This window comes from Seriola dumerili, unplaced genomic scaffold (genome assembly GCF_002260705.1).
Source record: "Seriola dumerili isolate Sdu_G_001 unplaced genomic scaffold, Sdu_1.0 BDQW01000017.1, whole genome shotgun sequence".
Classification (NCBI taxonomy): Eukaryota; Metazoa; Chordata; class Actinopteri; order Carangiformes; family Carangidae; genus Seriola; species Seriola dumerili.
In genome coordinates, this window is record NW_019174272.1 from 12,595,093 (window position 1) to 12,622,916 (window position 27,824).

A 27,824-nucleotide genomic window follows, 5' to 3' on the forward strand; every position below is an offset into this window, starting at 1 on the left:
TATTTTCTATCATATCTTTGTGACCGCACTCGTCTGCTTCAGGCAATAGAGACAAAGAAAATGAACCCATAAAATGGTGTAATAACTTCACTTCACTCCAGTCCAACACTAGTTTTTTTTTTCCTGGTCCTTCAGCCATGTCTCACGGTCCTCATCACCACATGATGTTTGTTCAGTTGTCATGGAGTTATCATCACACACAGAGCACGGTTGTGTGGTTATATATGGGAAACACCTGGCTTCGTTTAAAGGTGCTCTCTGGTGTTAATGTAATGTAATGTACTGTGTTTTATGTGTCTGTGTTTACAAAATAAGTGCGTAGGTTTGGTCAATGGTAAGGACAAAACAACCCCTCCAAAACTAAGAGGACTTTTTTATGCTGTCAACCAAATGGTTTTTTAACATTTAAGATCTGGATTTACATTTAAATAGTAACTTTACCCAGTAACAGATCATCGAATAAAAGTAAACTTTAGGGCAAGGATTGGTTCTTTAGGTTTGTGATTTATAAAACCCTGGCTGTTTGAATCTGTTTTTATGAGACTGTCATTGGTTCACTGCAGTTCAAGGTGGAAACACTCAGTCATGGTGTGACTGATCATTTCATTCATCGTATGTCTTGTATTATATAGAATGAAAACTTGATGTTCATTGGAAGTAATAATTTACTAGTTGATATATTATTAAGTAATGTATGAATGTTTTCTATCTGCTTTTACATTGACTGTGTATAAGAGTGGATGTAGACTCTGGTTCTGAACTGCCTTAAACCTGCATTCTTTCGAATGGCCAGCAGGGGGCAAATCCACTGGATGAAGAAAGAAGTCTGTGTATACAACTAGTTCCCAACCTTTTCCAACTCATGACCCACTTGAAAATCTCAAAAATGTTGGCTGCCCACGTCCGACCCCGTCACAATATGGAAGCCAGATAATGCCTTCTCAGAGCACTTTTTATTTTAATGGTAATGATGGAACATTCAGGACTGAAAGCTCAATTTTTCTCTTTCCATTCCTCCTTTTAATTCGCCGGTTTTTTGCCATGGATTAAATCTGTTAGCACACAATCAGACTAAAATAACAAAGTATATGGTGACGTCCAGTAGTGACAACTTAAAAGTTTATCACAATGACAGGCCAAGAAAAAAAAAAAAAAAAACTTTTTTTCATGGCGTTTCAGATCATTTTATTTAAAAACATTATAAACATTACATATTTTAACCAAAATTGGTCTGTTGAGCAAATGATTTGTCAGCCTACTTGCGATACCTTCGTGGCCCACCAGTGGGCCCGAGCCCACAGGTTGGGAACCACTGGTATAGAAGTCTATGGGAAAATGATTGTACTTTGCACTTGATTTATTACCTCAGTAAACATGACTTCCTAATGTGGTCTCAATCTCTAGTTTCAAGTCCTGTTCAATGCAACATGATGTTCATTTTTTACATTATGGTCCCATTTAGAGGAAAACAGGCGATAAAGCAGGGTAAGCTTTAGGGCGTGGCTATTGTGTGATTGACAGACCGTACCACACACATTGACCAATCAGGATAGAGGATGCGTCTAGAACTCAGACCTTTTATTGTGTGTTTTCAGTTCTAGTGTGACTGAAATGTCTTGTTCAGTGTTCGGTACTAAAGGACACTCTTAGGAGTCAACTGTCCAGTTCAGCATCCCAGTTAATATCACACCTAACCTGAATTACAGATGTGCCTTGCTAACCATTCTAGCCAGACCGTGGCTGAGTAGAAAAAACAATATAACAGTGAGAACTGTATCATAATGTTAACTACAGACAGACAGTGGTTAGATGACACAAACATCACACCACATGAATCATCATGTTGCTCTATTTTAAATTCACCATATTAGCTAAAAAGGTGATGACATGAAAGTATTGCAGCTTGCTATGCAGTTACTCAGCTCTTTTGTGTACACCACGTCACATGGTTGACCGTGTGCTGAGGACTGATCATGTCTGCATCAGGGTAGTGTGTCTAACAGCTGGTCCCGAGTGTAAACAATGGCTCCGTGGTAGAGTGAGTCCCCCGACGTTGCATCAAAAAGTTCAGAAAACAGCAAGAGGCAAAACACGAGTGTAAAAGTATAAACACCCATAGCTGCACTTGCTTCAAGTGTCGGTGTAGTACGAAGAATAAATCACACTAAAGAGGAAAAAAGAGTAAAAAAGAGTAAAAAAGTAAAAAAAAAGAGTACCGAGCTGCTGTGGCGGGCTGCCACTCACGCGGCGCCATCTTACTACTACTACTACTGTTCATCATTAATCAACAGCAGCTCTTTACTTCATTCTGCAGTGCGAGAGAAAGCAGAACTAGATTAAATTAAAATGTGTTCTAATATTAGTCTATGTTTAATAAAAATTCAGGCTCAGCATCACATGTTGCTAACTTTTTCCAGGTTGAGCTTTAAATTACAGCTCCCACAACGCCAAATGACTCCGCCCACTCCTCATCTAAATGTTATTTAATGGAATTTTAATTGTATTGGATAAACACCTACGTGCAATTTAAAGTCGCCAATTAAAAATATTAAGCTTAAAATCAATGTATCTATTACAAATTGAAACTTGTTTGAAGCCGTCTCATTGGTCATTTCTGTTTGTAACAACAACAGAGTGAGAGTCATGATGACCTCCTGACCATGCAGACACTAATAACTTTTTTGGACATGACCAGACTTTTATTGGCTTGTATATGGTAGCAGGGAAGGGTATTAAAGGCCCTGAGCGCCTCTGGGTCCGGCCCTGAGTGTGACGGCACAGAGCGACGGAGGGGGGCGGGGAGGCGCTGAGACCTGGACCGCTGCTGCTCCCTCCCGCCTCCAGGACTTCCATTCAACCATCCAGACCTACACTGCATCCCTCCCGCTGACACCGTTACAACATGTGAAGGACAGAGACGGTCAGTGAGGGTGTAAACGAGCTGCTGGTTCTTCTGGGACGAACAGTGATTGAACGACAGATCTTCAGACTCTCAGCGGCGGACACGATGCGCAGCTGGTGTCTGACTCTTCAGGGTAAAACTTCAGACTTTGGTTTTGTAAGTTCAGTTTCTCTGCTCTGCCACAGACGCTAAGCACGGATGCTTGTCTTTTGCTCTTGTTGCAGCGCTGCTCCTGTGCGGGCTGCTCGGGGCGCAGCAGCAGCCGCTGCTGCCCGGGTCCTGCAACTTTGAGCTGGGCACCTGTGGCTACACGTCGGACCCAGAGTTCGGCAGCTGGAGGATGAATGAAGAAGGTACAGTGTCATCATAAGCTCTGCATGCTAACAGAAACAAACACACTGCCATTCAAATACACCATGGTGGAGTCCACAGCGAACGACTGCTGTAGAAATATAAAGAAAACTGAACAGTAACTTACACTGAACTGATCGTCCAGTTTAGACAGTGAGCACTGCGGGTCCAGGCACAGTGAGTCTGAGCCACATTTACACAGAGTACAGTGAATTTAATGGGTGAAACCACAAACCCACATAAAGATGTGTAAAGTGTGTCAGTGGTGTGGGAGCTGTTCTGAGGTGTTGACCTGTGACTCGTCATCACCATCATATCATCATATCTGCCTCCTGTGAGGACTCGCAGACCAGGTTCTGTTTGTTTTCTGCAGACGTTGCCAACGAGTGGGTTGAGTTTACCACTTCTGACTGTAGGTGGCGCTTTTAAGAACTGAAAATTTGCACCACCCCTGCCTCAAAAGACTTTTATTTCTGATTATAAAGTATTGCTTACAGCTCACTCCAGTAATAAACAATCACATCAACATCATCCACCCTCATCCTTTAAAGTTCACGCCGAGCTTCTGCTGAAAAATCATCATCTCAAATATTAGTATACAGACGGCATATTTATTATATACAGCCAACAATATGCTGTCAGTGTTAGATGGTGTTGAATTAATATTTCAGGAAAGACTCACTGTGTGTTTAATGTGCATAACAACACACATTAAGTGCGTTATGTGTTTTGATTATAATATGTTTTTTCAGTGGTTGATTAGAAATGTTGCATTCGGTGACATCAGTGCAGTAACGTCTCGCCTGCAATGAGAAATATCAATGTGTCTCAGCTTCTATGATGCACATGCTAATGCTCCCACAGACAGGATTTATTTTTTTTATCTCCCAGGTGAAATGCGGTCTAGATCTTAAATTCAATAAGTTAGTGATAGTCCTGTTGATGTGAGTCCAGAAAATCTCAGCTCACAAATGCAAACACACAAATGGTTAATTACAGGAAGGCTCTGGTGCCATGTTGAAAGTTGTAGCTGTGAAGTATTCAACAGGCTGAGCAGAGGACGGGAGACAACTGTGCAGTACGTCACGAGAAAACAGCAAAGAATAGAAAGAAGTCAGAGAATATTCTTCTCTCTATTATTCTGTGTGTATGTGTGTGTATTTGTGTGTGTGTGTGTGTGTGTGTGTGTGTGTGTATTTGAGTCAGTTACTCAGATGGTAACCAGAATATAACCAGGGGGTTTTCCTGGCATAAAACAGCTCCGTGAGGATTTCCTGTTGAAAGACCAGAGGTTGATCAGAAGTTGATCAGAGATTGATCAGAGGTTGATCAAAGATTGATTAGAGGTTGATCAGAAGTTTATCAGGTTGTCTGTCTTTGCCGTTCACATCAAACATCACATTGTACCTTCCACAGGATGCTGCCGCTGTGATGCTACTTCATCTTTCTCAGCCTCGCTCACTGCAGCGGTGGGGTGATTGAACTTGTAGTAACAGCACAGGACTAGTGTGAGTGGGAATGAGATTAAATGGTCACATGTGGGACATTTGTTTACATCAAGTGAGACAGAATCACAGGCGATGCAGGACACAGACTGTTGATATGGATATGGATGCTGGGTAATATGCGAGCCAATACATTAAGCAGGGTGGAGCTGTAGTCTTCCTGGTTAGCAATCTGCATCCCGTGATGACCAGGTTGTGCTTGGGCTGAAAGTCTCTAGAGCTTTTAAAAATTTAAATTCAAAAATTGTGTATTAGCAGCACAAAAGCAGAGAGGAAGTGTTAGTGAACAGCAGAGCAACACTTGTCACATACTGGAGACACTGGTGGGAAGATGTGGGTCAGTTGTGTTTCTGAGTAATGCAGCCTGTGCATCACCTTGTACTGAATTAACCTGCAGCGTGAGTGAATAGAACAACAATGAACCGGGGACATTGTCTCTTCCCAGAACTCTGCTGATATCTCTGGATTGAAGTTACAGGCCCAGGCCTCCTTAATGAAACCTTGAAGAGACCATCGAGTTCAGCTGTTCACAAACTCTGACACTAGCTGCTTGGTGGTCATGAATGTACTGATGTAAAGAACTTGTACAGCCCCCTCCCTCCCTCCTGGTCTAACTGTACAGGCTCGGATGACTGATTCTGGAATAAGGGAGCGTTTATGAAACGCTGAGAGTTTGGTGAGCCACTTTTATATTTTATAAAATATTTTAAAAAATTCAGAGGAATTCTGTAAAATAAGGTTCAATTGGGTATACTCATCTACCAAGGCAGAGCCGGAAAACAAAAGAGCAGGAAGTGAGGACTGTTAAACAGCAGAGACTTCTAGTTGAAGCCCTGAAGGTTCACCTCCGTCTGTTCACCTCTGCACTTCCTCGCTCATACCCTTCTTCCAACAAAATGAACAGGTATAAGCAGGTTTTTTTAAACACAGGTAACCCTGCCAATAAAAGCTGATTGACCACTTTTCCACCGCCGGTCAAGTTTGCGTTTCTGTCTGGACTGAGGACACACACAACTGCAGGGAGTGATGTCATCACTTGCACTTTCAAGAGCACACACACACAGACGCAGTGGAGGAAAAGTGAGCTGCTAGAAACTGGTGGAAACAGATCTGTCACGTCTCATCGTCGGGCTGTTGCTCCTGTGATTATGCGGGAGCCCCCGTGTGAGACGCTTGGATCGGTGATTGTGTGTTTTTGTTTCGGGGCTGCAGCTCACTCTCAGAGGAAGGTGTAGCCGTGGTGACAGGAGACAGGTGTGTCTACAGTGTCTGTGAGCTGAACGGTGTTACAGCAGGAAAAGGGGCAAAAAAAATGAGTGGGTTCACCACAGTGTTGTGTTTGTATCAGTAAAGCTGTGGAGTCAGGTGGACTCTGTCCTAGTTTCTCAGTTTGTCGGCGAAGAGACAAAAGTGACGTGAGACAAGCTGTTGAAAACTGGACACAGCAGCTGAAACCAGAGAGAGAGAGAGAAAGTCTGTTGGTAACTTTAGTGCCGAGACTGAAGTAGGTCAGAGTCAGCTGTTTGAAATGTGCTCGTTCACACATACATGTTCACCGATGACACAACTTCAGCTCACCTGCTACTGGACACATCAGAGGAAGGTGTGTTTACCTGATCAGTGCAGCTTCACAGTCCTGTCAGCAGCCAGACCAGACCGGAGGCTGTGGGGAGAGGCTACATCTTCAGAGCAACATCTTCATCAATATGACACCACACTGAGGAACACAACACACACAAGTGTTTCCAGTAGACACTTAAAAGTGATGAGGGTTCGAGTCCAGTTTGTTGCCCTTTTCTGCATATCATCCCCTCTCTCTGTCTCCCTGACTTTCCCGTCTCTCTCTCTCTGTCAGTATCAGTATAAAGGCAAAAAAAAAAAGTGATGATGTGCATGGATGTATTTTAATAATAATAATCCATGTGCACTTGTTGTTCAATGCTTTTAACTTCAAAAGTCACAAAGCATTGAACAATTGTGCCCCAGCTGGGCTCATCACTTTTTTTTTTTGTCCTCTGGAAACACTTCTGTTGTGTTAGTGTGTGAGTATCTGCAGCGCGTGTGTTGTCAAATTGATGAAGATGTTTTCTGAAGTTGCTTGTGTTTTGTTTATTTGCATGTGTTTTCTTACGTTGCAGTGTGTTGAGCTCTCAGGGCCACCGTACTACTCTTGTGACATTGTGATTTTTTTTTTTTTTTTTTTGGTAATAATTACAGCTCTATTATCATATTATAATCACAAGCTTACAACTTTATCTCCTAATATTCTGACCTTTTCTGAGGAGACAACGAGGCAGTGTCAGTTGTTGTGACTTGCAGCTGATAAACGTGTCATTACCCTGTTTGACTGGTAAAAGATGAGCTACTTAAACTACGCATAAGATGTCATGAAATGCTGTGCTGAATCTGATCTCCGGTGTTATGAAAGTGTGTCACCACGTTCCACACACCGAGCCTCATATCCACCCCACCCCCCCGGCCCCCTCTTCCCCCACTCCCTTCCCTTTTATGTCTTTTTGTATTTCTGCGGCTCCGCGAGCATCAAGCCAGAGCTCCCTCCTCTGTTTATGATCATCTGTCAGCACTGTTTATGTTCCCACTAGTGACATAAGTGTAAATTGTGTGTGCCATCTCTGCTCCAGCCAAGCCTCCAGCACTTCACAGTGTGAAGTGACTGCAGCTAGTCTGTAGAGCCGAACCCCAAACAGGAGCTCCAGCTGAGGCCCAGCTCTAAACCACTAACCAGATTGAGGGGGACTGAGCTCCAGTCCGACCTTGGAGCTGGTGATAGGCTACACCCACTGCGGCAATAAATAGGCTCATAAAAAAAAAAAGAAGACGGGATCACGGTGGTGTTTTCTGTTTGGTTGCCATGGCAATGTGGGCTCCAGCTAAGGACGCTGCGCCAAAAAAAGAAGAAGTTGTGGTTAAAGGAGGATGGATGTTGGAGGTGATTATACTCACTAAACAGAGACAAAGAGCTCAGGCTGGAGGAGAGTAAACACAGAGACATGGATGGATGGAGTGAGGTGGAGATCTGTCCCACAGACCACCACCAGAGTGGTCCTCAAGGTGAAGGGGTCTGCTGATGTTAGCGGCACTTAAGACTGAAGAATAGTCCATAAATAGTCCTCTTCTCCTCTCCTTGTCTCCTCTCCCTGTCTCCTCTCCTGTCAATGCATCAGCTCTCCAGCCCTCAGTCTGAATCTGTACAAACCCCTGTAACTGAGTCTGGTCTCAGAATGACTCAGCTGCAGATGGAAGCGGAATGGAAACAGAAGAGTGATGGAAAAGTAGAGCCGAGCCCCAGATCCCTCAGCTCTACCCTCACTGTCCCCAGCTGTGGTGCCATGAAAACCACTGAAACATCTGGTGAAGACGCTGGCACTGCTTCCTCTGCTGCCAGTGAGCTCTCACAGGAGAGACTCCACTGCGCCAAAGGGTTTCATAACTGAACCAGGACACAGATACACACACATGATCAGCGAGAGCAGTGATTTACAGTTTTTTTTTATAGCTGTGTTTGCACATTTTCTAAACTAGGTCCCATTTAGAAACTTACACAGCCAAAATACAAAGTGCCACATACCTGCTGAACAATGAAACACTGCATTGGAAGTATTATAAACACATCTCAGAATCAGGCATTTGCATAAACTGCCAAACACTTTTTTTTCATGATAGATATATTTGGATATTCCATCTTCTAAAGAAGCTCTTCTGTCTTCCACAGACTTGTATACATTTTCCTACAATGGAAAGTGACAGTACAGTAATCTGAAGGGGGTGAAATGTACACAGCACAGCAAACACCACCGCAGTGTTGAAACTGAATCTATTTAGTTATCCAAAACATTACTGCTGTAACTGTGGTACAGTGTTGTACAAGAAAACAAAACCATATAAGAATTTCTACAAAGACCATATATGTCTGTGTAAAAACCATATTTACAGTGTCCACTTCCCGTTCTTGTGTAAACATCTGACCTCTTCCTCCATGATGTCTGTGCCTTTCCACTCTGTAGAAGATTGCAGTAACAAAGTGCAGTGTGTGCAATATGGAACACACATGTTTTTTTGTTTTTTTTACAGTTGACTGTATTGTACAATATGATAACCATCCATTCCCACAATGCAGTGCAGTAAATAGATGGCTGGAGTAAGACCTACAAATGTTTATGTAACACAATGCAGTGGTATGTATTTTAAAGTAATGCTGAAGCAGCCATTAGATAAATCTGTTCTTACCTGTTCTCATTTCTGAAGGTTTGAATTATGGGGCCGCTGTCAACCGACTCACGTCTCCTCGCTCTGAGCCTCAGAGCTCCATCAGTGACACACTCTGTGTCACTGGGTTACATGTTCCTTCACCATCACCACGCACTGTAGCTTATTTTGACTCAGTCACGCATACACACTGTCCTGCTGCTACAAATATTCACCAAGGCAGATTAATCCGCCACTGAAAATAGTCGCTAACAGATGCACTATTTCCTCCAGTTTCAGTAAGGTTACTGCAGGACAGACTAGCATGGCTGCAGACTGTTTGTGTTGTTGACTTGTTAGAATGAAAGTTTCAGGTCTGTAACTGTAAATCATGTAGAGTTTATATTTTTACTGACAATTTCCTAAAGCAGTCTTTCTCTGAGGATTTCTGTTGCCTGGTCCTCAGATGTTTTCTCCTCTGAGCTGTCTCCAGAATTTATGTTTATACACAACCACAGTGCGTAATGGTGTAATTTCAGCCTGGGTTGTGTTCACAGACAGAATGAATGAAGAGCTGGGAGGGAGGAGGTCAGGGTGGATGGAGGGTGTAGAAAGCCAAGGACTGGGACCAGGACTGCCTGTGGTCTGACTGAGGCAGCAGAAAAATCAGTCTCAGTTCAGTTCTAGTAAACACTCACTACCTGTTTCATAATGCTGCAGTGGCTGTTCCAAGATATGAGATGAGTTGTCTGTGAACTGATACATTCAAATTCAATTCAATCAAAGTCAATCATGCTAATTGACAACATTTCATCATTGCACTGATGGAAATATGGAACTAGTTGGTATACATGAATTTATCAGCTGATTACTGACAGCTGTTCCAGTTGTGTAATATTGTTGTGTTGTGTCAGACACTGTTGTATAATGATAAAGTACTGCAGCACTGCAGCACCTCACAACATGTGACTGCAGCTGTGTAAAGGCCGCACAGCTCCTCAAACATCTGCGTGGTTATCTGTGATTTTAATACATGTGATGTGCAGTAAATCAACTTAACCCCATACCGCTAACATACTCAGGCTGTTGATCAGTGTGTCTGCAGCCTCAGTCCTCTCTGTTGAGCTGTGTCTGGCCTGCTCTACCTGCTCCACTGTTTCACAGATTCTCCATCAACTTCATTTGACCAAATAAGGGACTACAGATACAGCAGCAACCCCCACCCCTCCCCTGCATGATGTAGAGCTGGGGGCACTTACACCAGCTCTCCATAAACTCTGTTTACATCCTTTGAACTGCTGCTGCTCTCAGATCTGAGTAAAGATGAAAACTCTTCCTCAGGTTTCAGACTTTACTGATCTGCTTCAGAAAAGACGTCGACTTTGTTAAATTCAGAACATGGTCAGAAAGTAATCAAGTATCAAGCGCTATCACTGCTGCTGCCTTTGTCTCCCTCCATGTCTGCAGACTGTAAATCAGTATCAGCTCGTATTAAATTTATATCAGTGTCTGACAGAGGATTCTTGAACTGAAAGACAAACCTAACAAGCAGGTTTGTTGTGGAGGTGGATGCAGGATGCTGCTGCAGCAAATATTTCGAACAGTCCAGCAGGGGTGCACAGTCAGAAGGCAGAGGATACATTGGTAATAAGTCATCGCAGCTCATCTCAGGGACTCACTGTCAAGGGCTGCGGTCGAAAAGTCAAAATAATCTCCTTTTCTAACCGCTTCTCCTCGACCTCGATGGAAAGCGTGATGAGATCATGGAAAGAGGTGAAGGAGAATTCATAAGGACTTAGGACAAGAACTTGACTGCACTTACAATGGGCTTTTTTTTTTTTTTTAAATTAACTGTAGAAATGGCTTGATCCCATTGTTTAAAGATGAATCCACAACAGACTCTGTCACTAAACAGTGTTTCATTATATCTGCTGATGTTTCCTCTTCCAGAGGCTGAGAATAATAATTTACTTTTCTTCAAGACCACAGCCGAATCGTCTCACAAACAGATGGTGTTTGACAGTTTTCCTCTGTCAGTCTGGGCTGACTCTCTCTAATGAGACAGGGCATGAGACAGACAGAAGATAAGGACACATTCAAGTCCTGGGGCCAATTTCACAAAGACAGACTTTGACTGTGTGTTAGATATAACAAATAGTCAGACATCGGAGTTCATCCGTTGCACAAAGCAGTTTAGTTCTTGACTATCTTAAGATGGAATGTGGTACAATGAATTCTGGGTAAATTAAATAAAAAAAAAAACCAGTAGAAAATGTTTGTCTTTTGGGTGCTACTGCTCAGGGCGGGTGTCATTGATTGTTACCATGGTAACATTGGTCTTAGGACTGAGTTAATGTTTTTGCTTAAAATGACTCTCAGTCTTTATTTGTGTGACTAACATCAGACTGATCTGTGAGCAGAATGAAGACTGGACCAACACTACAGACCAGTCTGACATATCTTTGTGGATCTGGCCCCACATCACCAAGAAACAGCAGTATTCTCTTGATATGAACAACATACAAATATGAATATAAATATGGTCACGTTCAGTAGTATATGTAGTATCAGTATCAGTAGATAATCTCTGCTAAACAAACTGAGCCCCTGAGACGTCTGAGAGAACCTCCACTGTGTTTTCTTTTCATTCTGACAGACAAATCTAATGTGAAACTAGTAGATCATCCACATGCACTGACACTTCTTCATGCTGTCGACACAGGACATTTGATAACGGTGGACTCAGCCTTCCTACACGACCAGGAGCGGGCGGTTCTTGTCAGTCCGGTTCTGGACCAGCAGGAGTGGAGCTGTATGAGGCTGGTGTACCAGATCACTGGACGGGGCTCCTTGCATCTGGACCTCAGACCAGACAGTGATAACTTTGACTACCGGCTCTGGACGGCCAACAAAACCTCTGACAGCTGGCTCATTGCAAGTGTGGACCTGGCCAACTCCACCATCCCCTACCAGGTAGGGAGGTCTGCAGAGAGCAGAATCTCAGTGAGCTCTGTCATGTTCACATTCCAGTTGATGTTGTCTTTCACAAAGGAGGCTTCAGTTTGCCAGGGCTGTTTCTTTAACCCATGACAGTTTCACCACTCTAACCATGGGTTTATTATTGTAACCATGACGACAAGCGTCGTCTGACCTTAAGGAAGTACTTATTTTAACCCAAACCACAAGTTTTTCCTAAACCTACCAAAACCATGACTGTTCCATAAGCGTAACCACATGTTTATTGTTGTAACCATGACGACAAAGGTCTAATATGTCTGCTGCTGGTACTCTCTTATGAGTCGTATCAGAAGGCGGGTACAAACGATCGTTGGGTTAAGGATTGGTAGTCCAACCTGTTTTTTGAAACGTGACATCTTTTCCATGACAGATGGTTCTCCTTCATCAGATCTGTAGTCTTGTCTGCTGTTAGTTAACATCTTGGAGAGTAACACACACTCACTTCCCTCTGCATCTGTCTTTTTATATTTTCACTTCTTCTAATGATGTCCTGCAGTTTTTATGTCTCTTAAATCTACATTTGTCAAGGTTCAGGGTCACTGCCACCCTAAAACATGGTAGTGTGGATGGAGTCACGCTGTTTGGCATCAGAAGCAGGATTATTAGTTTCAAAACTCATCTTTTCTGCTACGTTTCCTCCTGTCCTCCACACTACTCCTGAGTTGTCAGCGCCTAAAACAGATTCTTTCAGAAAATGAAAAATAGAAATATATCGGTATAGAGTTAGACTTAGTCAGAACTGTACCTGTGTGTGTGTCTGACTACAGGGACCTGGTCTGAATTCACTTCCTGGTCCTAAAAAGTCCCTGTTCTGAGGGAAGTGCTCTCAGGAACTATGTTGGAGGTGTCTGCAGTGTTCGTCACTGATAAGTCCAAAACACAAGCCTCAGGTTGTTACAGCTTCATTGACACAGTGAAGCTGCTGAGTGAAACACTATACTTTAGTTCAGAGCTTCATCACAGCTGTGGTGCGGTGATCTACATGGAGCAGCAGTGAGTTTCCTCTATATTAGATCCACCAGTTTTAATCCTCCAGTCATTATGATGGCTCACCATCTAACTGCAGGTCACAGATGTCTTCCAATCATTGACCTCATTGGCTCCAGGTTTCTTCTGTGTCTGACATGTTCTTTTTCTCTTCTTCTAGTCCCGTGTTTGTAATTCAGCCACTTGACACTTTGAGAAAACTCCAGAGTACGAGGCTTCCTGTCATTAAACAAGTGTTTAGGTTCTCACTGTTCTACCAAAGAAGACCAGTCAGTTTGATCACAGCAGACTGTGGGACGGTCCATCTGATTGTTTTAGGGATCAATAGTTCCACCATATAACATCAGATACACTCAGCAGGTTATAGTGAAATCTTTATTTTCTCCTGCACATCAGCTGGTATCATGGTGTCAATATTTAAAATTTCATTGTTTTTAATTGTTAATGTATGTCGTTCACATGCTTTTAATGTTTACGTGTCAAGCAGACTTTATATTTTTATATTAAAAAAAAAAAGTTTTTGATAAAGTTTTTCTGGCTACTAATCACAATGTAAAGAAAACTAGTGAGTTTCTATGATGTCATCTATGATGTCACTTTCTGAATCTGACTTCCTGACGTCTCTGTGGGAGGAGCAATGATTAACATGAGAACGTGAGAGTGAACAGTACGACATGCTGAGTTATGAGGGGAAACAAAACCACATCATGTTGGTAATTAAATTAATGACAGAGCAGTTATCTTCACTGAGTGATTACAGCTCTGACTGGAGGATGTGAACACAGTCACACTTTGTGATTCACTGCATGGACTGGCAGAACAAATCATGTGTCAGGTGTCATGTGACACAATATTTTGACTCAGGCCTTGTCCATATGTTTATATATGTGTACCTCACCCATTCACACGTGCCTGGTCATTAAATCAGAGTGGAGAAATGATACTCACCTGTGAATGTGTAAAACTGAGCTTCTGTCCCTGCTGATTTTTGGTGGTCATAGGTCAAGGTGGCGATGACCCCACAAAACACGGTTTGGGCCTTGTGAATGTGATATCTCAGTAACGCCTTGACAGACCTTCAAATTTGGCACAAACATTCATTAGGACTCAAGGATGAACTGATTATATTTTGGTGGCTAAAGGTCAAGGTCACAGTGACCTCACAAAACATGGTTTTGGCCTCTTGAATGTGATATCTGAAGACTACATTGAAGAAATGTATTAAGATTTGGCCCAAATGTTCACTCGGACTTTTTGGTGAACAAAGTTCAAGGTCACAGTGATCTCATGTTCTTGTGAATGCAATATATCAGGAATGCCCAAAACACTTCTGGCCATTATTCACAGCTGTAACTCAGGAAAGAGAGACTGTGACCATATTTCCTGCAACTTAGCTGGTTGGTAGAGGAAACAACCAGGAAGTGTTTATTCTAGTTTTACTATGTAACTTGTAAATCACTTGTGATTTCAAACACTCATTTGATTTCATACACTCAAATGTGTATGAAATGTTCTTTATAAATAATCTTACCTCTCTTAGAACAATCCTGATTAAACTCAGTGGAGACGCCCCCCACGGTGTCCTGAACATAAAGGGCCAATACACTTAATACTTCGGTTATAGTAGCTGAAGCAAAGCAAATAAGCTTAGCATCATATTATCAGCTTCTACTTTTTCTCTTTTCATTAACTCCAGTTAAAGTTTTTGTTTAACTCTTTTTGGAGCAAAATCTTAAACTGTACTGAAGTAGATTATTTCATCATTGTATTTACAATATGGTAGACAAGATGTTATTTACCACATGGACACTGTTGAATTTAGTTTATTTTTCTGCATACACTGATGAAACAAGTGTGAGTTTGGTCTCACTCCTTTAAACAGAATTTTTCTTTTTTAAAGTTATTTTTTGGACATTTTTGCCTTTATTGTGATAGAGACAGTTAGAGAGAGACAGGAAGGGGAGAGAGAGAGAGAGAGAGAGACATGGAGCAAAGGGCTGCGGGTCGGTGACTTTGCTTTGTCAAACCTGACACCTGCTCTTTGCTGCTTTACTGTAATGTCCTGCAATTACAACCTGATGTGAGGTGATGTTGGTGTGACTTGGTGGCTCTTCAGACACAGGTGGATGGTAAGACTTTTTTCCTCCACAGATTCTGCTGGACGGTCGACCAGAACCTGGCTCAGGGAACAGCGTGGCCATCTTTGAAATCCACATTGTTCCTGGTTACTGTATAGGTCAGTGTCGGCTTCATATTGGCTGAGATGTTTCAGATTTAAAATCTGATGTGATGCACAGTATGTGAGACTGAGTGAAATGACTGTAATGTTCCTATGACCAGAGTGTGACTTTGAAGAGCATCACCTCTGTGGCTACAGCAACAGCTGGAACCCAAATGTCAACTGGTACGTTGGAGGGAGTGTGATCAGAGAACCAGAGTCCAACCTGCTGGAAGACCACAGCAGCAGTAACCAGAGAGGTACACGCATGCACGCACGCACACACACAAACACAAACACACTAACTGAAATACCACACTGACATAAGTATTCAGACACTTTACTATGACTGTAAATTTAGCTCAGGTTCCTCCATTTCTCTGGATCATCTCTGAGATGTTTCTACACCTTGATTGGAGTCCAGCTGTGGTAAACTCAGCTGATTGGACATGATAAAGACACACCTGTCTATATAAGATCTCACAGCTGACAATGCAGATCAGAGCAAAAACCATGAGGAGGAGGGAACTGCTGCTGCATCATTCTGACATGAAGAAGTCTGGAACAACCAGGACTCTTCTAGAGCTGGACCCAGACTAACTGAGACATCAGGGGAGAAGAGAGGAGACCAAGAACCTGATGGTCACTCTGAGCTCCAGAGATCCTGTGTGGAGATGGAGAACTAGACTAGGACTGAACTCTGACTCAAATATGTGTAGAATGAACACTTTGCTTAGGATGACCAGACGTCCCCATTTTCCATTTTCCGGGGACAGTCCCAGTTTTTGGTGGCTTGTCCCTGGCTAGAGCTGTCCCCTGAAGAGTCAATTAGAAATGGACCGCAGAGCAGACAGGCAGACGTCTACTGTTGTGCTTATTTCGGCCAGCTGAGGGGGCTGAGAGGGTTGAGGGCAATTTTTTATGTTGTCTCTATAGGCAGAGAAGAGGTTAGCTGGCTCAATCATTGGTTAGGAGTTCATAACTCTATAAACTCATAAACTAAGGAAAACAAACATACTCAAAGCCCCTCAAAAAGTGAAGAAAAAAAAGTTTCCCAACTATCACATGAAAATATTCACAACCTGGAATACGTCAATGAAAAAACCTTTGATTCTTTTGACCTGTGGGCTTTTATGGACTAAAGGAATATAAATATTCAAGGAACAGACATTCACAACCTCTTCAGAGGTAGGGAGTCCCCATCATTTCACTGTCTTGCTGGTTTAGGATGGCGGTAAATCTGAATGATTTATACTGTTCATGGTTTCTGTAAAATGAAATGAACAGTTGAATTGTGTAGAATCTATCCGAGCTAACGATGTGTTGCATGTCGCTACTGACAAAAGAGAAGAATTTATATCTTTATGGCTGTTGCTATGCTGCTTTGCAGGAGCTTAAATCTAGTTGCCTGGACTCAGTCCTCTCTGTATTTTTTTTCTGTTTAAGCTCCATGTAGAAAAACAGCCAAAACAACAAAATTATTGGCTGAGATACACTGGTCGTGAGCCAGGACCACAATTCTCTGTTTGGGAACATAACATGTCAGGCTTAGGGAGAACAGGAGGGTCTCCATCTATTTTACACAAATCACCATGTTGTAATAACAAAATTACATTTTATTTATAGGCGCCTTTGAAGGTACTCAAGGCACTGTTGGGTTTGGCTAAAGTGTTTTTGGTACCAAAAAGGAGAACTCTGTTTCATCACTGTTCAGTTTGAGAAAGTTGAAGGAGTCTTAATTGTTAACCTGTAGTATTTATCTCCCATAGATTTGCACTGAATTGAGTCTCAAAAATATGGGACAAGCACAGTATCAGTTCAATATGGAACACATCATTTAGTTTCCAATTACGGGATGATTATGTAGCTAAGTTCTGTAAGTTTTTCGGGACATTTGGCAACCCTACTAACTTTATAAGTTGGCCCTCACCATAGTTTATTACAGTACAACAGTTACCATGGTCAAAATACATGAAACCAGGACTGTCCTCCTTTTTACATCATAGATAAAAATATTGGATATTTTAATGATATATTGACCGTCGGACTGGAAATGTTCCCGGTTTTCATTTCAGTTATCTGGTCACGTTAACTTTGCATCTGCTTGTGAATAAACTGCACATTGAATTGAATTCTGAGCAGTAATGATGGAGTCCAGCAGCAGCTCAGTTGTACTGTAACAGAAGCAGAGACGTTCCTCTCTGTGGTTTGTGTGTTCAGAATGTTTCAGCTAAATATACAGCTTCCGTCTGTCACTACTGTGGTCAGCTGTCTGTAGCTGCTTATTATTGTGAGTACTGAGCTCTGACTAGCTGTCTACCAGGACCTTCCTTTCTGTGTGGACCCCTCCAAGATGAGTGTCTGAACTCCAGTTTAACAATACACAATGATGTCACATAAACTGTGATGTCATGTTGCTTTAAAATTAACCCATTACTCCCATCAGGGATATTGTGAACGGTCACTTCACCAGTTTATATAATTATAAATCTTATAGTCAAGTGTTTTCACTTGCACTTCATACAATAAACAGTAAAGTTACATCAAACCCAGTGAAACTGAGTTGTTTGTTGTTGTTGTCTACAAGTTCTCACAGAAGCTCACCTGAGGTCTATCTGTAGCACTAAGACTCAGACCGAGTGGTGTTCAGTTTTTGCATAAGTGTTTTTAGGTGTGTGTGTGTCTGTGTTGCCAAATCAAGGTGTATTTCGCGGTTTGAAAAAGAAATGTTTTCCCAATGATTGCAGATTTAAGTCTTGAACATAGTCTCTTATGTAAGAAAAAGTGTTGTAGAATTGAAAATTATGAAATGTGTTTGTACCTCTGTTTAAGACATGATTTCAAAAGTTAAGGGTTCGAAGCTTTGGTCTAAGCATTCACTTTTAGTGTATAAGCAATCACAAAAAACTAATGCATATAGAGAAATGCAAAGACCCTAAGCAGCTTCCCTGAGGGACGCCATCCTGTGACATCCTTAGAAAAACTACCATTAAACACCTTTAACCTTTCTACCTGCCAGTCAGCTCCTCATCCAGTCAAGAGCAGTACAATTAAAACCATATAGAGTGTTTCATGGTCTGTTAGATCAGACAGCACCAACTACTCTGTTTCTGCCTGTATCTTCAACCACTGATCAGTCGTCGGCACTGAAGCTATAGTGGCAGAATGAATCTTTACAGGCTTGTTGGATTCTGAGTTTAGCTTCTTTATCTGATTCAACACAACTCTTTACATGAACCTGTTGAGAGGGTGTCTGCTGGCACCTTTTGGTTTTGATTAAAGGAATAACTGGTACAGTATTCAGGCTGTAGGACCCTCCTTCATACTCAGATTATTAATTATGTTATGATAATTAAATACAATGGAAGGCTTGGGTTGTTTAGAAGTTTCTGTACCAATCTGACATGAACTGGCTTAAAGAAAAAAAATTATAATAATTAAGAATATCAAGAGGTTTTGAAAATACGATCCACCCAGAATCTCATTTAAAGTTTCTTACTGTCACAATTTTGTTCTGTTTTGATGAAACCTCCTTTTATCTTTCCTTCATTTTAGTAATTGATTTCACAGAATGACGTTATTCAGCCTCTTTCATCTCGTCTGTCTGAGTCACTAAAGCTTCCTCTTCTTAATCAGATGTTTTAACTGTAAATTTCCTACTGGTCATATTCCTTTCAGCAACATTGTGTTTTATTTAGATCATAAAGTATTCCCAACTCTAACAGTTCATGGTCTTTAAGACCAGGCTCCAGCTGCAGATGAAGCTGAGGAGACCAGGGACCAGATGGATAAATGATGCGTATGCCATTTCGCACACATAAATTGGTCTTTATGAAGACAGGGTGTGTTCATCTCATTCCTTTGACCATGCGTGCACATGGTTTTTCAAAGAGATCCAAGTTACAGTGAATTGAGAATACAAAATAAGTTGCAACACTTAATTTAACATAAAATAAAATTTCACAGAGCTTCATTCATTATTATTATTATTATAAGTCTTACAATTTTACAATTCATAAATGGAAATAATTGTGTGTGTGTGCTCAATGTGTCCTTTGGCATCATTTAATATTGATTTATTTATTTTTGATTTTAATTCATATATTAATCTTATATTTATTATTTATTGTGACTCATTCAGTTTCATACTATTTTAATATTTACTAATCACAGTTATAGAGCCTGTCTGGATCTCCATTAAGACTCTCTAGTCCCAATAAATGAGTAAAACAGCATTTCACATTTGCAGTGATTGTACTAAAGTAAACTGATGCATGTTTTTACTTCACTTGCACAATCAGTGAAATTGTTCTTTCTCGTCTTTCTTCTCTGTGTCTGATCACCTGTGGCACACACTGTTTTTTTTTAATGAAAACTGATGGATTAAGGGAGTGTCTTCATCCATTTATGGCTGAAATGGCTGGAAATGAGGCTCGTGCACATGTGCCCCTAATATAAAGGTGAAGCATATTTCTGGTTTTGTGCATACACATAGTTTTAGTCATGAATCTACACTGAGTTTTATGCATCTGGTCTCTGGAGGTTGTCAGTGTACTTGAAGTGATGGTTGTGGAGGCAGAGTCTGTAATCAGGAAGCTGCTGTTCACTGACATGAGCTGTTGTATTGTTGGGTTAGAGTGAAGACCTGCTGGTTATCATCTCTGCCTGGAGGTGTGTGTCATGAGTCACAGTAACAGTCCGTAAGTGAATGTGTCTCTTCACACAGTCTGCTGACGGCCTTTAGGACCACTCATATGTACGTAACCATGAACCTTCATCTTCCTCTGCTCCAGGCCACTACATGTATGTGGACTCCGTGTATGCCAAGCATTTCCAGGAAGTGGCCAAGCTGACCTCCCCCATGACCACGGTGCCCATGGCCGGCTGCCTTTCCTTCTATTACCAGCGAGACCAGGAGAGGGGAAACATCTTCTCAGTCTTCACCAGAGACCAGCTGGGCCACTACGAGGAGATCTGGAGGCCGGAGGTATACTTTACTGCAGGCTGGACCATGGTCAGCGTGGACATCAAGGCCCCCCACCCACTGGAGGTCAGAGCTGCACCGAGCATGTACATTATTACACATATCCAGTTTAATTGCATGTTAGTCTTCACACATACATTCTCTCTGTTACTAAGGCAAAATAAACTGCTGCTGAATACAGAGATGAGACCAAAACTATATTTGTATGGATGTTACAAGTGTTAGAAAAACATGTCAAAGTTAATGCTCCAGAAAACTTTAAGTTGAGTCGCCATGGAAACATGTGAGAGGGACAGGTGTATGTGGAAGTAAGTTATTGTGGTCTATCCAAGGAGGTGATTAAGGTGCTTTAAACACACAGTCTGTAACTTCTGCCTCTAGGTCTCTCAATCAAAACAGTATCAAAAGACAGCAATGGGTGACGTCATGAAATAGCATGGGATCATGGGAGTTGTTGTCTTCACCACCATTGCTGTAAGCTTCTCCTGGTTTGGATTCCTTCAGTGTCAGTGGTTCAGGAAATCAAACATATTCTAACTGTTAAAAACACTGAATGACGCAGTTTGACATTTAAAGTCAGTGTTTGAGCGACGCTGTACGGAGGACAGAGACTCAGGGAAGAGCTGGAGCTGAGATTGATGCTAACCTTTGTTCTGATTGTTTCTCTGATAACTTATGAAGCAGATGTTCAGCAGGTGTTTACCAGCAGCTGAATTATCCACAGAGGTGTCCTCCTCTCCACAACAAACACACCAGGGGATTCAAACCAGTAGAAACAAGGAATAAAGCAGTTTCACTTTAAACATCAGTGATTCATCGATGCTCTTCAGTGACACAGGACAGGACGTCTCCAGCAGCTGGGAGCTGAGCTGTCTAACATTTCCTCAGCTTGTTTCTCTGATAACTTCAGATCCAGACGTCCGACGACTAAAATCCTTCATCTGGTTCAAATATAGAGCTGAAAACCACCAAGGTGTAAAAAGTGTATGTGGCTTAAAAACATTTGGTCTCCTGTCAATGACATAATATGATGTCATTGACAGGAGACCAAATGAAACATACTGTTTCCATGATTAAAATCACAGATTTCTCTGGTTTGAGAATTGATGGAGAGGAAAATGAAAGAACACAACTCAACAACATATAGAACATAGATCTAGTTTTTAGACATTTTAATGTGGAAAAGTTACAGATTATAACTCTCAGTCTCATGTGAACACGACCTGATTCGCATGTTGTTAGATTCAGTGTGACCTACACTCTCAGGATATTATCTCACATGTTGTCCAGAGATCCACTTAGAAACCAGAGACAAGACTTCATTTAGAGTTCTTCTTCAGTATCACATCGATCCAGTGATAATTGTCTGTACATCCATAATACACTGCAAACAGGAGCTGATCACAGCTGATTCAGCTGCTTTAACAAAGTGCAAACAAATATAAAACTACAAAAAAAACTGTATCTCATTGACTCCAATATAACATTTCCTTAAAATACTTCATGAATAGGAAGGAAGTAGAGAGATGACAGGAGATGAGTGAACAGAGAGATCCAAACCCTGGTCAGTGCTTCAACCCCAGAACCAACATCATTTATCTACAACAGAAGAAAGATGGAAATGACAGTTGTCATAAATGAAAACTTTAATCTCTAAAACCTGTAAATTAAATAAAAATCATGTCATGCAGGGTGATGACTGTGACACCAGTAAATACTCTCCTTTGTAATGAACTTCTGCTTGTGTGTGTGTGTGTGTGTGTGTGTTCAGACAGATCAGAGATGTATGGGCAGATGTTGCTGTGTGCACCTTGTTTCCCTTTAATCTCTTTTTCATCTGATGTTGCAGAAAAAACACGTTACTTCTCTGTCTGTCTGATTGTTGTGTTTGTGCTGTGGTGTGTGCAGTTGGGCAGACACACACACACACACACACACACACACACACACACACTCTGCTGTGGTTTCCCCTGCACTTCCCCTCCTTCCTTTCCCTGAGCTCTGAGCCAAGAACACCTCCCACAGGCCGCTGCTGTCGTGTGGAAAAAGCTCCTTTAACTCCACTAACTGGGTCAGCTCCTCTGTCGGGTCGAGCCAACACTGGACCAGAGCTTTTCCATCAGGCAGCTGACTCACCCATGTTCCTGAGTTTACCCTGATGTCACTATGGGCTCCTACAGCTGCCTCATCCATCAGTCCTCAGACCTCAACACATGTTCTCACAGTGTTCATGTCTGTGTCGTCAGGTGGTGTTTGAAGTGGCCTTCAACAGTGCCAAAGGTGGATACGTGGCCATAGACGACATCTCCTTCTCCCCTGAGTTCTGCCACACTGACACAGGTGAGAGGAGACATCCAGACCTCAGTCACAGACCCGGACCTCAGTCCTGGTTCACTTCAATAAGCTGGACTCCAGGTCTGAAGTCTCACTCATGGCCACTAGAGGCTGCAATGTTAATTACACCTTAGGGTTAGACTCAGATTCTCAACAACCACCAAGCCCTCTGAGGGACAAAACACAGAATGAAAGAGATACCAGAGAAGGGGGGGGGGCACTCTTAGAGAGAAAAGTCAGAAAACCAGAAACAAAATGAAAAGGCAGCTGAAGAAGAGAGAAGACAATAAAGAAAGAGGCAAAAAAAAAAGATAGAGACAGAAGGACAGAAGGAAAGAATGGAGGGAAAGCAAAAGAGAGGGACGATGGTTCAGGTCAGGAACCCAACAGAGACAGGGTGAACTGTTAGGGTTAGGTGTCGAGAACCATAGCTTGGGTCATGGAGCAAGAGTGGGGCCCTTCCAGGTCCAGCCAGCCCCGAGGGTCCCGGGTTAGTGAACTTCGAGTGTGTGGGCCCCCGCTCAGTGACCTGGTTTTCTGCATGAACTGATCTGTGATCTGATCCAGACAAACAGCGTCACTAAGCCGTTATCACAAACAATCATCATCTTTGTCTTTATTGATCACAGTCATTAAACATTCACAGTGCTGCTGGAAACAGTCAGTGAACCTTGGATTTAATAACTGGTTGAACCTCAGTAACCTGAAAGCAGCTCTTCTGGAAGCTGCTGATCAGACCTGCTCGTGTTCAGGAGGACGTAGAGGATTATAGAAGAAACTCTGTTACAGTCTGTGAGTCAATGCTAATTAAATTCTGCTCAGGCGCTGATGGACTGTAGACAGTCTGTTTGAGAAATGATGACACAGATGAGAGCATATATCTAGAGAGCAGTTGATTAGATTGGTTAGATGGTTATTAATCATCAGCCAATCAAAATCAGTTGTAAAATCCACCAGTGATGCAGAGAGAGAACAGGAAACAACACAGGATAGGTTTTATGTGTTTTTTTCTCTAAATGAGACATAAGTGTTGTCACACAAGTGAAGATTATGTGTGTTGTGTATTTACATACGGTATATTATCTGAAGCGGCAGTGTGTTGAGCTCTGTCGGCTTTTGTATTATGTGCAACTCAACATTTCACCTGACATTACACCCCGTGAAGGGTCCGCCACATTAAGTGTTGTTCCAAACTCATGACCCTTAAGTCGGGATCGGGTTATAAAGCCCTCCAGCACCCAGTGCCGCATCAATGCATGCTAACAAACCACACTCCCAGGTGAGTGCAGCATCGTTTTGAGTCTGGGATGGATGAAATGTCACAAACCTACAAATGTGAGTTCCTGTGTTTGTTTCCAAAGGAGAAGTCATAAATGACCTCAAACAGAAATGTGACTGTTTTCTAGGATTTCTCTGGATTGGAATTGGGCCTTAGTGTGTCACACACACAGGAGCAGATAGAAATTAAAGTGATCAGCCTCTTGTTAATAGAGAAAAATTCATCTCTCAGATTAACCATGATCTATGAAGTCATTAGAGCGTTGTCTGTATATTTTTATGTCTTCTTTCATGTCGTTCTGTGATCCTCTGTTCCTGTAGCCTCCTGGTCCTAACCCTCACCTCCTGCTTCACAGTGCTCACTGTTTCCTCTCTGCCCTCTGTTAACGAGGTTCATGTTGGACCCGCTGTGGTTTGTGTTGCAGAGCCGACCTTTGACCCCTCCATAGCCAACTGTGACTTTGAGAACGGCCTGTGTCTGTACTACGAGGAGAGAGCAGAGATGAAGGCGTGGAGCAGAGCTTCAGTCAAACCTAATGCCTACAGGACAGGAGACCACACCACAGGAGCAGGTGAGTCACCTGCTCCAACACCTGCAGCGATGGATGTCAGGATCATTCCAAATGAAGCCATCTGTGTTTTTGTACATGAAGAACATAAACATCTCCTTTTTTTCTTCTTCATCTCCTCTAATATATGCAAACACAGTAAACCTGATGTTATTTAGTCAGTGTACAAAGAGCCAAGAGCTGCCTCTGCCCCTTTAGGTAGATGGCATCTGTGTTCAGGGACCAGTCCAGTTTACTGGAGGTTTACAGTTTACTGGACTGGTCCCTGAACTGGCTGAAGGGTGGGCCTAGACCTCTGAAAGTCCGTGACCAGCTGTACACAATATATGCTGCATTATGTGTGATGATTCAATACTACTACTATATCTCACCATTCAGAGTTGGAACATGGCTGGACATGTGGATCTGTCTCAAATTTTTCTTTTTAATGTTAAATTATGATAAAACAGAGGTAATGGTGATTGGACCCAGAACACAGGGATTTTGTGAGCCAAGCTTTAGTTTAGAGTAATCTTTGATTCAGACCTCAATTTTAATAAACGTTTTAGCAATATCACTGAATCTGCCATCTGTCAGATCAGAAATGATCTGATCTAAGCAATACTCCGCTCAAACTCTCATTCATGCTCTTGTTTCCGCCCACATTGATTACTGTAATTCCTTATTTGCTGGGCTTCCCCAGAAATCCATCAACTGTCTCCAACTTGTCCAAAAGGCTGCTGCAGGGGTTCTCACAAGAACTGTTGTCGTACTGAAATGTGTGTTTTGTGAATTCCCATGACCTCCGTGTGAATGAGACTTTACCACAAAAGGGGATAAATGCCTTTTTCCTCCTTCACCAAACAATTCACCCTCCTTTGTTCTCCTGGCCACACCCCCACACCTGTGAACCCGGAACAGGAAGCTACACTTGGCGTACACAGTAAAAGCATGGGTGACAGGGATAGATTCGAATCAAGAGTTTAAGCTTGCGAAGGTTTCTTTAATATTAAAGTGTCTAATTGTAGATGAACCAATAACTCTCTTCTTCTTTACCCTGTTTGTCTCATCTATCTCAGGCTGTTTCCTCCTGGCTAACACTTGTTTAGCCTCGAGGCCCGGTTACGTGGGTCGGCTTCACGGTCCCTTCTTACCGGGGAACCACAAATACTGCCTGAGGTTCTACTACATGCTTCATGGATTTAAAAAAGTGGAAAGTGCTCTGGCTGTTTACATTTATGATGAGAACAACGTGGCCCAGGAGAAGGTATGGAGCCTGGCTGACACGTCCAGGGCCATGTGGACTCAGGTGGAGGTCACCTACAGGAAGCCCATGATTTCCAAGGTATGCAGCGTCAGATCGATGACATACTCTTTGTGGAGTGAGACAGGCTGATGGATGGATGAATGATGAATGGACCGGATGATAATTGGACAGCATTACTCACTACTTTCCTGTTTCCCAGGTTGTGTTCGTCAGCATATGTAAGAACCTCTGGGAATGTGGCCTGATCGCCATCGATGACATCACTGTCAATGTGGGGGACTGTCAAATCACATCAGGTAAAAGAATCACTGAGACATAAACTGACAACTATTATTAATGTCTGACATAACCAGGAGAATCTGTAATAATTGAAATGTCATTGCTGGCTGATCTGGGAACAGCAGGTGTGGTTTACAGCTGCTGTCTGTTTCCAGTGCAGCCCAACAAACTCATGAAGAAGTCAATCAATAATAATTGACTCCATCTGATTTCATGCTGCTCACACAAAGCAGGTTTGAAAGCAGCAGCAGGTCACAGTAAGACTGGTCACTTTGTGCAGCTCTTCATCCACAGTGGCAAGAAAAAGCATGCGAACCGTTTTACAGTTTCCTGCATTAACTCACCATAAACTATGATCTGATCTTCTAAGCCACAATTGTAGACAAACACACTGTGTTTAAGTTAATATCACACCAACAATTTCCCACAGTGTTCCACTTATTACATGCCAACCTGAACCCCATGGACTCATGGACTCAGCATTTAATGGTGTAGATCACTGATCCATCAGTCATTATTCCTCTGCACCAGCGACAGTCAGGGTGGAGGCAGGTCTGTCCCGTTCTCCTGAACGTGATATCTCAGTAACACTTCAAGAGAACTTCTTCAAATTTGGCTCAAACATTCACTTGGACTCAAGGGTGGGTAGATTTTGATGGTCAAAGGTCGAAGGTCAAGGTCACTGTGACCTCTCAAAACACTTTTTCTTGGCCATATCTCAAGAACTCCTACGCTAATTATGACACATTTTAACACAAATGTCTAATAGGAGAAAATGATGAAGTGATGACATTTTATATCCAAAAGGTCAAAGGTCAACTTCACTGTGACATCATAATGTTCTGTAAAAACACTTCTGGTTATTATTCAACACTAAGTCAGGAAGGAGAGATTGTGATTGTGTGTGTACTTCCTGTAACTCGGCTGGTTGATGGAGAGATGCTGTATCAGTTAGCTGAGAATAAATAAACCAATAAGATTACAGATGTATGTATAACTAAAACTGATCTTTAAGCAGTTAATGAACATTTCTGTAACATCATGTTACCTGGTATTAATGAAACAGGTGCTCCTGTGATGTAGTGATGAAGTATTGCCCGACTAAGATTCTGACTTTGAGTTCATATGTGGGTCAAGTTTGACAAGCTTGAACCTACATTTCCCATAATCCAACTCATTAGCTTTCATTAGCAGGTAGGAGCTGTGAGACAAACCTGATGACATCATCAGACTGGACAAAGCCACAGTAGACCCCATATAACTGTATAAAGACACCCCCCCCCCCTCCGAACTGAGGCTGTTGGGTCTCCTTCACGCACAGATCCTGGAGCTGCACTGAGCCAGTCTCTAAGTGGATCCTTCCACCTTACATGTCTGCACTGACTCTGTGTGTGTTCCACAGGCTCCCTCCCAGGCCAGTGTAACTTTGAAAGTGGAGTCTGCGGGTACACCCAGGATAAGACGGGAGACGAGGCCGACTGGCTGCGAATCCGAGGATACACCCCCACCTCCTACACAGGACCCAGAGGAGACCACACCACTGGGGTGGGTGAGTCATTCTCCATTCACTGCTTCATTCATTCACTCAGATGATTCACAAGATGATGTGAAGTATAACATTAATGTTCCAGACCTGAAGATCTAGTCCTGGTTTTATATAGCGTGTACTTCTTCCAGGTTACTTCATGTACATCGAGGCATCACTCATTCGTCCGGGTGAAAAAGCTCGGCTGCTGACCTCTGACCTGCGGGGCTCCTCGTCCCCTCAGTGTTTGATCTTCCACTATCACATGTATGGATCAGGCACCGGCATACTGAGCGTGCTCCTGCGCCACAGCAGCAGAGAGCGGGACACGCTGCTGTGGAGGAGGCGTGGCGAGCACAGCGTCAGCTGGATGAGGGCGATGGTGGACTACCACTGTGATGCCCGACACCAGGTATGTAGAA

General features: G+C 42.5%; 1 protein-coding gene across 1 annotated transcript in view; it reads left to right on the plus strand.

Annotated features, from left to right (window-relative positions):
* Positions 1 to 2,860: 2,860 nt before the first annotated feature.
* The window catches only part of mamdc2 (MAM domain containing 2), a 28,043-nt gene continuing 3,079 nt past the window's right edge, over positions 2,861 to 27,824 (plus strand). The window contains exons 1-12 of the mRNA XM_022756360.1: positions 2,861 to 3,035; positions 3,127 to 3,255; positions 11,687 to 11,937; positions 15,121 to 15,205; positions 15,310 to 15,447; positions 19,981 to 20,237; positions 22,418 to 22,511; positions 24,209 to 24,355; positions 25,411 to 25,676; positions 25,798 to 25,894; positions 27,280 to 27,426; positions 27,555 to 27,814. Of these exons, the coding sequence (XP_022612081.1) occupies positions 3,008 to 3,035; positions 3,127 to 3,255; positions 11,687 to 11,937; positions 15,121 to 15,205; positions 15,310 to 15,447; positions 19,981 to 20,237; positions 22,418 to 22,511; positions 24,209 to 24,355; positions 25,411 to 25,676; positions 25,798 to 25,894; positions 27,280 to 27,426; positions 27,555 to 27,814 (1,899 nt within the window). The 5' untranslated portion in view covers positions 2,861 to 3,007. The remainder of the gene's footprint in view (positions 3,036 to 3,126; positions 3,256 to 11,686; positions 11,938 to 15,120; positions 15,206 to 15,309; positions 15,448 to 19,980; positions 20,238 to 22,417; positions 22,512 to 24,208; positions 24,356 to 25,410; positions 25,677 to 25,797; positions 25,895 to 27,279; positions 27,427 to 27,554; positions 27,815 to 27,824) is intronic.